The 15,302-nt window shown below is 41.5% G+C and overlaps 1 protein-coding gene across 4 annotated transcripts in view; it reads right to left on the reverse strand.

The window, feature by feature from the left end:
• mlphb (melanophilin b) overlaps nucleotides 1–15,302 on the reverse strand; it is a 127,596-nt gene that overhangs the window by 44,872 nt on the left and 67,422 nt on the right. For all 4 annotated transcript variants that reach the window (XR_009809277.1, XM_061918651.1, XM_061918652.1 and 1 more), the window contains exon 4: nucleotides 15,021–15,160. Coding sequence is in view for 3 of the 4 variants with exons in the window: in XM_061918651.1 (XP_061774635.1) it covers nucleotides 15,021–15,160 (140 nt within the window). In the remaining variant the exon portion in view is untranslated. The remainder of the gene's footprint in view (nucleotides 1–15,020; nucleotides 15,161–15,302) is intronic.

Raw genomic sequence — 15,302 nt, forward strand, 5'->3', positions numbered from 1 at the left:
TTAAACAACCGGCCACAGTTTGTGAGGACACGGGACTGTGTGTCTTAGCCGGTCACCTGCAGCACAGGGGCTCCATAAGAGACTGTCTTGGCTACCTTTGTTTTCCCTCTGTAGACTACAGATTTCTCCTACTACACACCTAACTATTACCTGCAGAAGTTCTCTGACAACACTGCCATTGTCGGCCTCATCACTGAGGGGGATGAGAGAGAGTACAGACAACTCAACATGGACTTTGTGGACTGGTGCCAATGTAACTGCCTCCAGGTCAACGCGGATAAAACCAAAGAACCAGTTGTGGTCAGACCCACTTCTCCCACACCGGTGAACATCCAGGGAAAATACATTGATATTGTGGACTCTTATAAGTGTCTGGGTGTTCACCCTAACAACAAACTGAAGTGGACCAATAACACCCAAGCTCTCTATAGGAAAGGTCAGAGCAGATTTCACCTGCTGAGGAGATCCAGGCCCTTTGGTCTACATGCAACACTCCTCAAGACCTTGTACTACTCTGTAATGACATCAGCCATCCTTTTCAGGGTGGTGTACTGTAGCAGAAGCACTATGGCTGCTGACAGAAGCAGACTAAATTAACTGGTGAAGAAGGCCAGCTCTGTGCTGGGGTGCCTTTGGACCGTCGTGAAGTGGTGGGAGACAAACGGATCAAAGCAAAGCTTTCATTCCTGATGTAGAATGTTTCCCACCCCCTGCATGGTACTGTATTGATGTTATGTAGATAATATGTTCCAGTTTATGTGCAATGGTGTGCATGTCTGTTATGCTGGAAATTCGGATTACAAATGTTTGCTAAAACTAAAGCTCTCAGCTGATCGTTTTTGCTAAAAATACTATAGTGTAAATTTTTAGTTGTAAATGCTTTTGTATTTAATTTGTGTACTTATTTCACTTTAAGTAAGTAATAGTTGCCCTTTGATGCTGTAACACTGTGAATTTCCCTTTTGTTGGATAAATAAAGGATTATCTGATCTCTTTTTATCTGATTTCATACTTTATTTTTAAAAGAGCAGTTGATTTGTTATTGTCAGAATTTTGGAACAGATTGCTAAGAAAAACTGAGGTACTAGTGTCAATATGAATATGATGTTCTTTATAACAGATAACATATAAAGGGTGTGGCTTGTCAAGGGTGTACCCCGCCTAACGCCCGAATGCAGCTGAGATAAGCTCCAGCACCCCCTGTGACCTCAAAAGGGACAAGCGGTAGAAAATGGAAGGATGTATATAACGGGTACTGAATATGGACGACAATGGATCAGTGTTTGATGTGATGAACGTTCCAAAATTAGATTTGAATTATTGCTTCTTTCAGTTTGGTTTCTTTTCAAGAACGTGATCACTATGAATCATTTTTTTTTTTCGAGAACTTGATAAATATAAATCATTGCTTCTATCAGACATTTTTGTAGAATGATTGCTTCTTTCTGCATCTTTTCTAGAACACGATGAGAACAAAGCATTGCTTATTTCGGCATCTGTATTGGAACTTCATGACAATGAATCATTGCTTAGTTCAGAATATGGTCTATAACTTGATAATATAAGTCATTGCTTCTTTCTACATCTTTTCAAGAATGTGATGAATATTATTGATTGTTTCTTTCTGCATCTTTTTAGCTGCCGATGAATATGGATTTTTGTTTATACAGCATCTTTTCTAGAACACGATGAGAACCAATCATTGCTTATTTATGGAGAAAAAGAAGAGCTATAATAATATGAAAATAGGAAAAGGAGCTGCTGTAACATGCGACCGCCAGTGCGGCGGAATCTTTTAGTCTTTTTTCATATTTAGATAATGTGTTTAGGACAGGCAAAATGTATGAAGAAAAACACATTTTATCGAAAATAATGATAGTTTTACATACAGAAAACATTGTGAAATACATTAAAAAATATGAATAAAATGTATAAATATATCAATCAATCAATATAAAATATGAATAAAATGTATAAATATTGTCCAGGGTGTACCCCGCCTTCCGCCCGATTGTAGCTGAGATAGGCGCCAGCGCCCCCCGTGACCCCGAAAGGGAATAAGCGGTCGAAAATGGATGAATGGAATATACATTTAACAATACTTTTACTTTATTGAATACTCTTAATGGCAAGTCGGTAATGAGTGGAAATGGGAGAACCACCTTTGTTCTATACGATGCATTCTTTCTTGTATTCAATAGTGTTTCTCATCTTCTTTAGCAAAGTGCTGCCATTCACAACTTGTTTTGGTCCCATGGAGGATTATTTTACAGTTGTATTTGATATGAGAAATATAGGAACTGAATCACAAACATGTAGATTATTTGTTTGACACTACATTACACAGAATGATAAACTTGTTTATTAATTGTGATGCTTTAATAATAACATTTGTTTGTTAACTGAGACAACATTTTGGCGTACAATTTTCACCAAAAACAGAATCATACAAAAAGTTGTCGGACAAAAACCGAGGTAAAATGTATGTTTTTTTTAACTTGTTTTATTTTGCGAAATAATTAAGTTTTGGTTTGCAGAGTATATGTGGATCATTAGCTGATTGATTAATTGATTGATTGATTGCGTTTCGAGATAAAAGAATCAGCAAAAGCAGCTTCAGCACATTGAAGTAGAAAAGCAAAATCCCTTCAGACAGTTGAGTAAAACAAAACCAATAATGAATCACTACAAATTCCTGTTCATACACTGTTTGTGTGTATGTGTGCAAGTGTGTGTTTGTGAGCGTGTGTGTGCGTGTGTGTGTGGTGTGTGCGTGCGTGTGTGTGTGTGTGTGTGTGTGTGTGTGTGTGTGTGTGTGTGAGTGTGTGTGCGTGTGTGTGTGTATACGCGCATCTGAGTGAGTGTTGACTGGTGTGCGCATGTGTGTGTGTGTTGTGTGTGTGTGTGTGCATGCGTGCGTGCGTGTGTGTGTGTGTGCGTGTGTGTGTGTGTGTGTGTGTGTGTGTGTGTGTGTGTGTGTGTGTGTGTGCGTGTGTGTTTGCAGTCATGCAGGTCGAATGTAACGTGGTCATATGCATGCACTCTGAAGTAATTGCTGTTGTAAATGCTGAATTGCTGTATTCTGTGTTTATTTTCATATTCGGTAATGATATAATAGTTTCTAATACAATAAGTGTATATTTGGTAACTTATGTTAACTGCACACAAAACATTTGGCATAAACAAACACAGCGTTTCAGATCAGATTGTTAAAGTTCTGGCCAAGAACAGATTAGACATGTGACTGGAGAATCACAAGGTCTGTTCCAAGCCGGTGAGTCAGTTTGACCCAGCTGCCGTTCATAATTCACTCAAGCATCAATGATCTCACTTGGGGAGCTGGCAGGATCCTGCTCACCACTAAAGGATCTTTGATGCCTCAGGGTGTTAGCAAACTCACTGGGACCTAAAAGAGTCCTGAGAAGGTTTTGATTGAGATTCTCTCACAACAAAGGCAAACAAATAGTTGAATCCCAAACAAGAAGACTAGACAAAATGACGGAAGGACAAAGGCTGACTTGTTCAATTTTTTTCAGGATGAGACCGTGGCTGCAGCTGTGAGCATTGGAACATGGAAACAGGAAAGATGGAAAAGATTAAATCCCACTAAAGATTTGGCAGGACACTAATGTAGCTTATTATGTGACTCAGTGTCACAGGAATGAGGAGTCTCATGCAAATCATAGACAAACACACGTGGGGTTTCTGGACGTGTTAGCCACCACAAGTTTTGAGAAGCTAGTTACAGTAGTAGTAGTTACCGTCTTCTAAGTAGTTATAGTATTCCAAGTAGTTACAGTTGTTGCAGTAGTTTGATTAGTTGCAGTTGTTACAATAATTACAGTAGTTTCTTAAGCTTCAGTAGTTACAGTGTAGTTAGTTGTTACATTAGTGTAGTTAGTTGTTACATTAGTTTGAGTATTTACAGTAGTTACAGCAGTTACAGTAGTCTGAGTAGCTACAAGTTGTAGTTACAGTCACTACAGTAGTTTGAGTATTTACAGATGTTCCATTAGTTACAGTAGTTATAGTAGTTAAAGTCATTACAAAAGTCATAGTAGTGTAAGTAGTTTCAGTTGTTACAGAAGTGATGCTAGTCTGGTTATCTAAAGTTGTTATAGTATGTATAGTATGACGGCGTGGCGCAGTGGGAGAGTGGCCGTGCGCAACCCGAGCGTCCCTGGTTCAATTCCCACCTAGTACCAACCTTGTCACGTCCGTTGTGTCCTGAGCAAGGCACTTCACCCTTGCTCCTGATGGGTGCTGGTTGGCGCCTTGCATGGCAGCTCTCTCCATCAGTGTGTGAATGTGTGTGTGAATGGGTAAATGTGGAAGTAGTGTCAAAGCGCTTTGAGTACCTTGAAGGTAGAAAAGCGCTACACAAGTACAACCCATTTATCATTTATTTATAGTAGACGCTCCGGTGGTCTTAGTAGTTACACTTGTTAAAGTTAAAGTACCCATTATTGTCACACACACACTAGGTGTGGGGAAATAAAGTTACAGTAGTTATACTAGTTAGAGTTGTTGCAGTAGTTACAACCGTCTAATTACAGTAGTTACGGTTGTCTAATTAGTTGCAGTTGTTACAACAATTACAGTAGTTACAGTGATCTGAGCAGCTACAAGTTGTAGTTACATTCACTAAAGTAGTCTGAGTATTTTCAGTTGTTCCATTAGTTACAGTAGTTATACTTGTTTAAGTAGTTACATAAGTCATGGTAGTCTAAGTAGTATCAGTTGTTACAGAAATCATGCTAGTCTGGTTAAAGTTGAAGTTAAAGTTAAAGTACCAATGATTGTCACACACACACTAGGTGTGGTGAATTTTTTCCTCTGCATTTGACCCATCCTCTTGATCACCCCTTGAGAGGAGAGGGGAGCAGTGGGCAGCAGCTGTGCCGCGCCCGGGAATCATTTTTGGTGATTTAACCCCCAATTCCAACCCTTGATGCTGAGTGCCAAGCAGGGAGGTCATTTACAGTTGTTATGGTAGTTATAGTAGTTACAGCTGTCTAAGTAATTACAGTATTCCAAATAATTACAGTTGTTACGGTTGTCTGATTAGTTGCAGTTGTTACAGTAGTTACATTTGCAACAGTAGTTAGAGTGGACCCAGTAGTTACCGTTGTTACATTAGTTTTAGTAGTTTGAGTATATACAGTAGTTACAGAAGTCATGGTAGTCTAAGTAGTTTCAGGTGTTACAGAAATGATGCTGGTCTGGTTCTTTAAAGTTGTTATAGTATTTACATTAGTTTCAGACATTAGTAGTTACACTTTGTACAGAAGTTAAAGTAGTTAGGGTTGTTACAGTAGTTACAACCGTCAAAGTATTTACAGTATTCCAAGTAATTACAGTATTCCAAGTAATTAAAGGTGTTACGGTTGTCTGATTATTTGCAGTTGTTACAGTAATTACATTAGCAACAGTAATTACAGTAGTCAGAGTAGTTACAGTCATTACATTAAGTTTAGGAGTTTGAGTATTTACAGTTGTTACAGTAGTGACATTAGTCTGAGTAGCTACTAGTTGTAGTTACAATCACTACAGTAATCTGAGTAATTTCAGTCATTACATTAGTTAAAATAGTTATAGTAGTTACAGTTGTTAAATAAGTTATGGTAGTCAGAGTAGTTACAGTTGTTACAGTAGTTATAGTAGTTACAGTCATTGCAGAAGTTATGGTAGTCTGAGTAGTTACAGTGGTTATAGTAGTTACAGTACTGTAGTTACAGTTGTTGCAAAAATTACAATATTTACAGTAGTCTGAGTAGTTACAGTCATTACAGTAGTCTGAGTAGTTAGAGTAGTCTGAGTGGAGTTACAGTAGTTACAGATGTTACAGAATTTGTAACTTCTGCATGAACAAGTACATGATTATTTGTTGTGCAGATGCTGAGCCAACAAGCTATAAAACAAGATACAAGACATTGCAGGACTGAATCCAGCTGTGGATTCCTATCACGCTTTAGGGAGATCCTGCCGGAAATGTCTGCACATCATGTGACATCAACTGTGGATCGTCCTGAGAAACTCTTTATGATATTGTAAGACAGAGAATAAGTAATGTTACTCTTCTACTTGGTTTTAGTAGAACAACTCCAATCCCAATCAATCAATGGGTATAGTTTCTCATTTAAATAAATATATATACCGTAGGTTTCACCATCAGTTAATCATAGATTAATCATTCAATCAATCAATATATAAACTGTTGGTTTCACAATCAGTCAATAGGTATGGGTAACACAATCAATCACTAGGTAGAGGTTTCATACTAAGGTTTGCAGATCACTTTAAATATCCATTGTGTTGATACCAACCATAGTATCAGCATCAGATTAATACTAGAATAATAGGATGTTGTTTTTGATGTTTATTTTTTAATTAATTAATTAATTATTAACAACAATTTACAACGTATTGTTGTATTGTTGACATTGTTATACTTATATATTATTACATTCTGTTCATAATTTTTACGGACAGAATTTCTAGGCGCAGTCATGGCATCGAGGAGATCTTCTTTAGTGGCTGCATGATCAGGTCTCTGCGTTTTGCAAATGATGTGGTCCTGCTGGCTTCATCTGACTGCGATCTTCAGCTTTCACTTGATCGCAGTTGAGTTTAAAGTGGGATGAAAATCTGCACCTCCAAGTCAGAGGTCATAGTTCTCGCCCGGAAAACCGTGGAGTGTCATCTCTGGTTCGAGGAATAGATCCTGTTAAGGACCTTTTAAATATATTTTTTAACATTATGAAAACCATCTAAACATGAAATAATACACAGTAGTTACCTTTATTACACTCCTTTGAATCAATTTAGTAATGCTGTCTGAGGCTGAGCCAATCAGTAACCACAACTTACTGAACAGCACACTGATTGGTTTGGTCTCATTTAGTGGCCAATAATACTGTAATTCATATTTGTAATTAATTTAAATATTTGTATGCTTTCAAATGCCTAATTTCGTACCAAACGAATTGGGGACTATTTAAAAAAAAAATCTGAACATCATGTGACATCAACTGTGGATCCCTAGTGGTGTTTTGTTATTGGACTTTTGTGCTTGTCACAGATTGTCCATAACAGACACTATGTTCAAACATAAGGGTGTCCATATGTGCACTTGGCACCAGGACACCCTAGGCCGCAGTTCCATGATCGACTTTGTAGTTGTGTCATCGGATTTCCGGAGTCATGTTTTGGACATTCGGTTGAAGAGAGGGGCGGAGCTTTCTACCGATCACCAGCTGGTGGTGAGTTGGCTGCGATGGTGGGGGAAGATGCCGGACAGACCTGGCAGGCCCAAAAGCGTTGTGAGGGTCTGCTGGGAACGTCTGGCAGAGTCTCCAGTCAGAGAGAGTTTCAATTCCCACCTCCGGAAAAACTTTGAACATGTCACGAGGGAGGTGCTGGACATTGAGTCCGCTTGGACCATCTTCCGTACCACTATTGTCGAGGCGGCTGATTGGAGCTGTGGTCGCAAGGTAGTTGGTGCCTGTCATGCCGGTAATCCTATAACCCGTTGGTGGACACCAGCGGTGAGGGATGCCGTCATGCTGAAAAAGGAGTCCTATCGGGTTCTTTTGGATCATAGGACTCCGGAGGCATTGGGCAGATACCGACAGGCCAAGCAGTGTGCAGCTTCAGTGGTCGCAGAGGCAAAACTCGGACATGGGAGGAGTTCGGGGAAGCCATGGAAAACGACTTCCGGACGGCTACGATTGTGGACCACCATCCGCCGCCTCAGAAAGGGGAAGCAGTGCACTGTCAACACCGTGTATGGTGCGGATGGTGTTCTGCTGACCTCGACTGCGGATGTTGTGGATCGGTGGAAGGAATACTTCAAAGACCTCCTCAATCCCACCAGAACGTCTTCCTATGAGGAAGCGGTGCCTGGGGAATCAGTGGTCGGCTCTCCTATTTTTGGGGCTGAGTTTGCTGAGGTAGTTAAAAAGCTCCTCGGTGGCAAGGCCCCAGGGGTGGATGAGGTCCGCCCGGAGTTCCTTAAGGCTCTGGATGCTGTGGGGCTGTCTTGGTTGACAAGACTCTGCAGCATCGCGTGGACGTCGGGGGCGGTACCTCTGGATTGGTAGACCGGGGTGGTGGTCCCTCTCTTTAAGAAGGGGGACCAAAGGGTGTGTTCCAACTATCGTGGGATCACACTCCTCAGCCTTCCTCGTAAGGTTAATTCAGGTTTATTGGAACCTCGGATTCAGGAGGAACAGTGTGGTTTTTGTCCTGGTCGTGGAACTGTGGACCAGCTCTATACTCTCGGCAGGGTTCCTGAGAGTGCATGGGAGTTTGACCAACCAGTCTACATATGCTTTCTAGACTTGGAGAAGGCATTCGACCGTGTCCCTTGGGAAGTCCTGTGGGGAGTGCTCAGAGATTAAGGGGTGTCGGACCGTCGGATTTTGGCGGTTCGCTCCCTGTACGATCAATGTCAGAGCTTGGTCCGCATTGCCAGCAGTAAGTCGGACCCGTTTCCAGTGAGGTTTGGACTTCGCCAAGGCTGTCTTTTGTCACCGATTCTGTTCATAACTTTTATGGACAGAATTTCTAGGCGCAGTCAAGGCGTTGAGGGATTAGGTCTCTGCTTTTTGCAGATGATGTGGTCATGATGGCTCCATCTGGCCGGGATCTTCAGCTCTCACTGGATCGGTTTGCAGCTGAGTGTGAAGCGACCGGAAGGAGAATCAGCACCTCCAAGTCCGAGTCCATGGTTCTCGCCCGGAAAAGGGTGGAGTGCCACCTCCGTCCAAGTACTTAGGATTCTTGTTCACGAGTGAGGGAAAAGCTGATCGTGAGATCGACAGGCAGATTGGTGCGGCGTCTTCAGTCATGCGGACGTTGTATCGATCCGTTGTGGTGAAGAAGGAGCTGAGCCAGAAGGCAAAGCTCTCAATTTACCAGTCAATCTACGTTCCCATTCTCACCTATGGTCATGAGCTTTGGGTCATGATCCAAAGGACAAGATCACGGGTACAAGCAGCTGAAGTGAGTTTTCTCCGCCGGGTGGCGGGGCTCTTCCTTAGAGATAGGGTGAGAAGCTCTGCCATCCTGGAGGAGCTCAAAGTAAAGCCGGTGCTCCTCCACATCGAGAGGAGCCAGATGAGGTGGTTCGGGCCTCTGTAAGTGTGGGACTGAATACAGTCCAGAGTCGTCGCATCGTGGAGCCTGCGGTAATCACTGCATGGTGGCCAACCCCCTCCAGGCTTCTTCACCATGTGGAGGGGCGACGGCTACGAGCTGTCTGAGCGGGGAATGATCCCGAGGCGTTTAATGGTCTCGAATTCAGCTGGAGGGACGGAGAGCTTTGCTTCCACCCACAGAGACACAGATAGTGAATGACTGACAAGAGGCTTTACTCCATTCTGCTATGAATAACTCAAATATTTTGGGTTGGATTTTGATGAAACATTCAATAAATATCCAAAATGGAATAAGTAACGGAAGCTTACATATTAATGCATACCGAGTATTTTTTGGTACCGGTTTCTAACTAGGTCGATCCATGAGGATTGCGATGATTCTGGACCAGAGGTGGGTAGAGTAGCCAGAAATTGTACTCAATTAAGAGTACTGTTACTTTAGAGATTTATTACTCAAGTAAAAGTAAGGAGTAGTCCTCCAAATATTTACTTGAGTAAAACTAAAAAGTATGTTGTGAAACAACTACTCAAGTACTGAGTAACTGATGAGTAACCTGTTCGTTTAATAATTACGGCAACAAATAATGCACAAAAACATAAAAATAGCAATGAGCAAATTCATAGCCAGGAATATCTCTTAAGCAACTAAAACAATAATATATATTAAATAATAATACATCAAAATAAAAAAATTAAGGCAAATTGAGCCACAATAACTTAGCAGCACCATAGGCTCAGTAGGCATTTATTGATTGATTGATTGATTGATTGATTGATTGAAACTTGTATTAGTAGATTGCAGAGTACAGTATATATTCCCTACAATTGACCACTAAATGGTAACACCCCAATAAGTTTTTCAACGTTAATCAATTACTTAATAAATGACCAAGTATATATATATATATATATATATATATATATATATATATATATATATATATATATATATATATATATACATATGTATATATATATATATACATACAGTATATAATTTATAGTTTTTTATTTTGCCGTTTTTGTTGACATGTTAAAGGTGTTTTAATGAATATAAATGCATGTTTAACATATAGATTCCTATCTTTCATGAAGACCAGAATATAAGTTGGTGTATTACCTGATTCTGATGACTTGCATTGATTGGAATCAGACAGTATAGTGCTGATAATGTCCACATTTTCAAATGGAGGTGAAAAAAAGTTCCTCTTTTCCGTCTAATACCACATGAAAGTCGGTGGTTTTTGGCATCTTATTTGTCCAGCTTCCATATTCGTTTTTATACACATTACAAGAAATACATTGGCGGCAAACTCCGTAGCTTGCTCGCTTGTTAGTGCTGGCTTTCGGAGACTCTTATTTTGGCGATGGAGCGGCGCTTTTATTGTGAAGACAGGAACTGTGCGATCAGTCTTTAGGCTTGTGACGGGAAGTACGGTTGAAATAAAAAGTGTCTTTTTTCCTTTACACTTTTGATTGATTGATTGAAACTTTTATTAGTAGATTGCACAGTACAGTACATATTCTGCACAATTGACCACTAAATGGTAACACCCCAATAAGTTTTTCAACTTTTTTAGGTCTGATTCGACGTGTGACGGTCACGTGACCACCTGGTTTTGTTTGATTGGTCCAACGTCACCAGTGACTGCATTTGATTGGTGAAACGCAGGCATGCGTAGTTCCTACTTAGAATGCGTGTCTGACAAAATCAAAACAAACAAAGCGTGCATTAACAGATCGATAAAAAAAAAGTAGCTAGTAACGAGCTGATTGTAGATAAATGGAGCGGAGTAAAAGTAGCGTTTCTTCTTTATAAATATACTCAAGTAAAAGTAAAAGTATGTTGCATAAAAACTACTCGTAGAAGTACAATTTATCCCAAAAGTTACTCAAGTAGATGTAACGGAGTAAATGTAGCGCGTTACTACCCACCTCTGTTCTGGACTAACAATACTGCTATCTGTATTTTTTGTTCCTGCACCTGACCAATGTAATTATGACACACTGTCAAGTACAAACTCCCTTTTTATATGAGTTGGGAAATTGTGTTGGATGTAAATATAAACTGAATACAATGATTTGCAAATCCTTTTCAACTCATATTCAATTAAATGCACTACAAAGACAACATATTTGATGTTCAAACTCATAAACTTTATTTTTTTTTTGCAAATAATAATTAAGTTAGAATTTCATGGCTGCAACACGTGCCAAAGTAATTGGGGAAGGGCATATTCACCACTGTGTTACATCACCTTTTCTTTAAACAACACTCAATAAACATTTAGGAACTGAGGAAACTAATTATTGAATCTTTGAAAGTGGAATTATTTCCCATTCTTGTTTTATGTAGAGCTTCAGTCGTTCAACAGTCCAAGGTCTCCGCTGTCATATGTTGCGCTTCATAATGCGCCACACATTTTCGATAGAAGACAGGTCTGGACTACAGGCGGGCCAGGAAAGTACCCGCACTCTTTTTTTATGAAGCCAGGTGTCTTGCTGAAATAAGCAGGGGCGTCCATGATAACGTTGCTTGGATGACAACATATGTTGCTCCAAAACCTGTATGGAACTTCAAGCATTAATGGTGCCTTCACAAATGTGTAAGTTACCCATGCCTTGGGTACTAATACACCCCCATACCATCAAAGATGCTGGCTTTTGAACTTTGCGGCTATAACAATTCGATCAGTCCATCTTAGGTGAGCTCGGGCCAAACCAAGCCGGCGGCGTTTCAGGATATTGTTGATAAATGGGTTTGGCTTTGCATAGTAGAGTTTTAACTTGCACTTACAGATGTAGCGGCCAACTGTAGTTACTGACAGTGGTTTTATGAAGTGTTCTTGAGCCCATGTGGTGATATCCTTTACACACTGATGTCGATTTTTGATGCAGTACCGCCTGACGACTCAAAAGTCCGTAATATAATCGCTTACATGCAGTGATTTTTCCAGATTGTATGACCTTTTTGATGATTTTACTGACCGTAAATGGTAAAATCCCTAAATTCCTTGCAATATTTCATTGAGAAATGTTGTTCTAAAATTGTTCGACAATTTGCTTACAAGTTGGTGACCCATGCCCCATCCTTGTTTGTGAATTCATGGAAGCTGCTTTTATACTCAATCATGGCACCCACCTGTTCCCAATTAGCCTGCACACCTGTGGGATGTTCCATATGAGTGTTTGATGAGCATTCCTCAACTTTATCACTATTTATTGCCACCTTTCCCAACTTCTTTGTCACGTGTTGTTGGCATCAAATTCTAAAGTTATAATGGATGATACTGATCGTATTAGTTTATTTCATCAATTTCCCAACTCCTATGGAAATGGGGTTTGTAGGCAAATAGCAACGGCAAGTCAAGTAAGACAGAGTCCGGCACCTGATAAACAGTTTCGCCATCCAGGTTGGCGGAAAAATTCTGTATGTGGAGGACTGGATAACGGTCCAGAGTCGTCGCATCGTGGAGCCTGTGGTAATCACTGCAAGGTGGCCAACCCCCACCAGGCTTCTTCACCATGTGGATGGGCGACGGCTACGAGCTGTCTGAGTGGGGAATGATCCTGAGGCGTTTAATGGTCTCGAATTCAGTTGTACCGACGGAGAGCTCTGCAGGGTCAAAGCGCCAGGCTACTGTGGGCACAGGGGGGCCCGTGGTGGCAATGTGGTGTTCCACACCATGCTTGGTGGTAGATGACGAGAACGTGGGCTGCGCTAGGGTGGGGAACTAAGCAAAGAGGCAAAGACAGATTTTTGCGGTGAATAGCATGCTGGAAAGCCTGATCGAGCCTGTCGCGCTGAGACTGCACTTGTATAAGCAGAATGTAATCGCATCCTCCAAGCGCCTGTTTTTCATGTCCACAAGAAGCTCAAAAGCACAAAGAAAATCTGCATAACTTTGCCAGTCACAACGTTGTAACTGAAACGCTGTCCACCAACACACAACTCCACATAACGTGTGCCATTAAAAGAGCGGATAGGGCTGCCATTGGCCGCTTCCATAGTGGTGCCATGGGACTCAGACAGCACGTCCAACCTTGATGCTGGCAGGACGTTCCTCTGCACGCCAGTGTCACACACACAAACCGTCGTCCGGAGAAGGAGTCCTGGATAAACAGCAGCTTGCCAGCATCACCGACACTGGCGTTTCCCAGCGGTAGTCCACTGAAACTAAACGGGAGACGGCACCGAACCTTGCATAGAAAAAACAAAGTCCAAAATCCAGTAGCCGCCTGGGAGGGTGCAGCAGCAGCAGCGAGAGTGGAAGTATCTGCCATGGGTCTTTCTGCCCCAGCCGGAAAGAATGCGGCCACATGGGAGGCTAAAAAGAACTTGTTTGCTTCAGCAGCAAGTTCGCAGCAGTCCGAGATGGCCGTGTTGGCTAAAGCAGCCCGCACCCGAGAAGGCAGAAGTCTCAGGAAAAGCTGCACGAAGAGGTTAACCAGACCTGTGCTCACCTAAGAGGTCTAGCATTTTGTCCATAAGTTCCGAGGGCTTGCATCGCCAAGAAAAAAGGCAGGTAGCTCTCTCTGCGTCAGAAAGTTTGAATGTCTTTAAGAGGTGAGCCTTCAACATGAGATACTTGTTCCCCTTCCGGGGGACGCGTAAGGACGTAAACCACTCAGAGAGAGGAAACTACATAATAGAACTTCATGTTGTCCTCTGTGATACCACGCAGCATGAACTGTGCTTCGGCCTGGGCAAACCATGCAGTCGCGGAAGATTCCCAGAACCAAGGCAGCTTCAGTGAAATCGTCGATAATATTCACTGAATGTATTCAGTGATTCACAAGTTTTGGGCTTGTAACGCGAAAGCAAGAAAACTTAATATAGTTTGACACACAAAAGTGTGTGCCGTTTAATCACAGAAAGATAAGTGTGTTTGTACATAAAAGCGATTAAAAATGGTGATCACAACAAACCCTCAACTGTGGGTAAAACTCTGACGGTCACTTAAAGGGGCTGCACCAAATTACTCACTTGTAACTGTATATATGAATGGTAAACAAGAACAAGATTGTTATGTGCACACTAGAACATCCATCCATCCATTTTCTACCGCTTATTCCCTTTTGGGGTCGCGGGGGGGCGCTGGCGCCTATCTTAGCTACAATCGGGCGGAAGGCGGGGTACACCCTGGACAAGTCGCCACCTCATCGCAGGGCTAACACAGATAGACAGACAACATTCACACTCACATTCACACACTAGGGCCAATTTAGTCCCGCCAATCACACCCATCCCCAGGTGCATGTCTTTGGAGGTGGGAAGAAGCCGGAGTACCCGGAGGGAACCCACGCATTCACGGGGAGAACATGTAAACTCCACACAGAAAGATCCCGTGCCTGGATTTGAACCCAGGACTGCAGGAACTTCATATTGTGAGGCAGACGCACTAACCCCTCTGCCACCGTGAAGCCCGCACAATAGTTCAATGGCAGTGAAAAAATGACGACAGTCAAAAAAACTTTTGTGGTGAATTATGTCCCTAAAGCAACCACTACAATACTACCGATAAACACTGGTATCGATAAGGAATATCTTTAAGAATATCGTACCAATAAAATCTGAACTCTGACTGCCAAGCGACAGTCAGCGTGCTTTTCTTGTTACACTGTTAACAGTACTGATGTGAAGCTGTCAATCCAGCATTCTTCTCACTTGCCAACTGCATTTTAAGCTTTTTATAGTAGTAAAAACTGTTTTTACTGAAGTCTTTTCTGTCCACAAAGACTTTGAATAAGATCAGAGCTCCTGGTTGATGAGCTATCATTCACTGTTTGAACCAAAGTGCTTTTTAAATCATACTGTATATTTCATGATGAATATACAACATATGAATACATACTTACTTTCATCTTCATCAGCAGAGCATGTGTGTTTTCCACTCAGCCTCTTGAAAAGAGAGCGCATCACGTTAGCGCTGCCGAAGTGCTTAAAGCGTGCCTGCACGTTCTCATGGTACCATTCCAGCGTCCCAATCTTTAGAACCCTTTGGACATAAATGAAACAAATCAATGACGAGATGGAAGGATTCAAAAATAAGATGGAAGCTGTTATGTTCATTTTTTTTCTGTTGTTCTCCTTTATGTTGTCTAAGGATGTTCAGGTCGTTGTATTATCAGGGCTTTCAG

The sequence above is a fragment of the Nerophis ophidion genome, linkage group LG13 (genome assembly GCF_033978795.1).
Source record: "Nerophis ophidion isolate RoL-2023_Sa linkage group LG13, RoL_Noph_v1.0, whole genome shotgun sequence".
Taxonomy (NCBI): domain Eukaryota; kingdom Metazoa; phylum Chordata; class Actinopteri; order Syngnathiformes; family Syngnathidae; genus Nerophis; species Nerophis ophidion.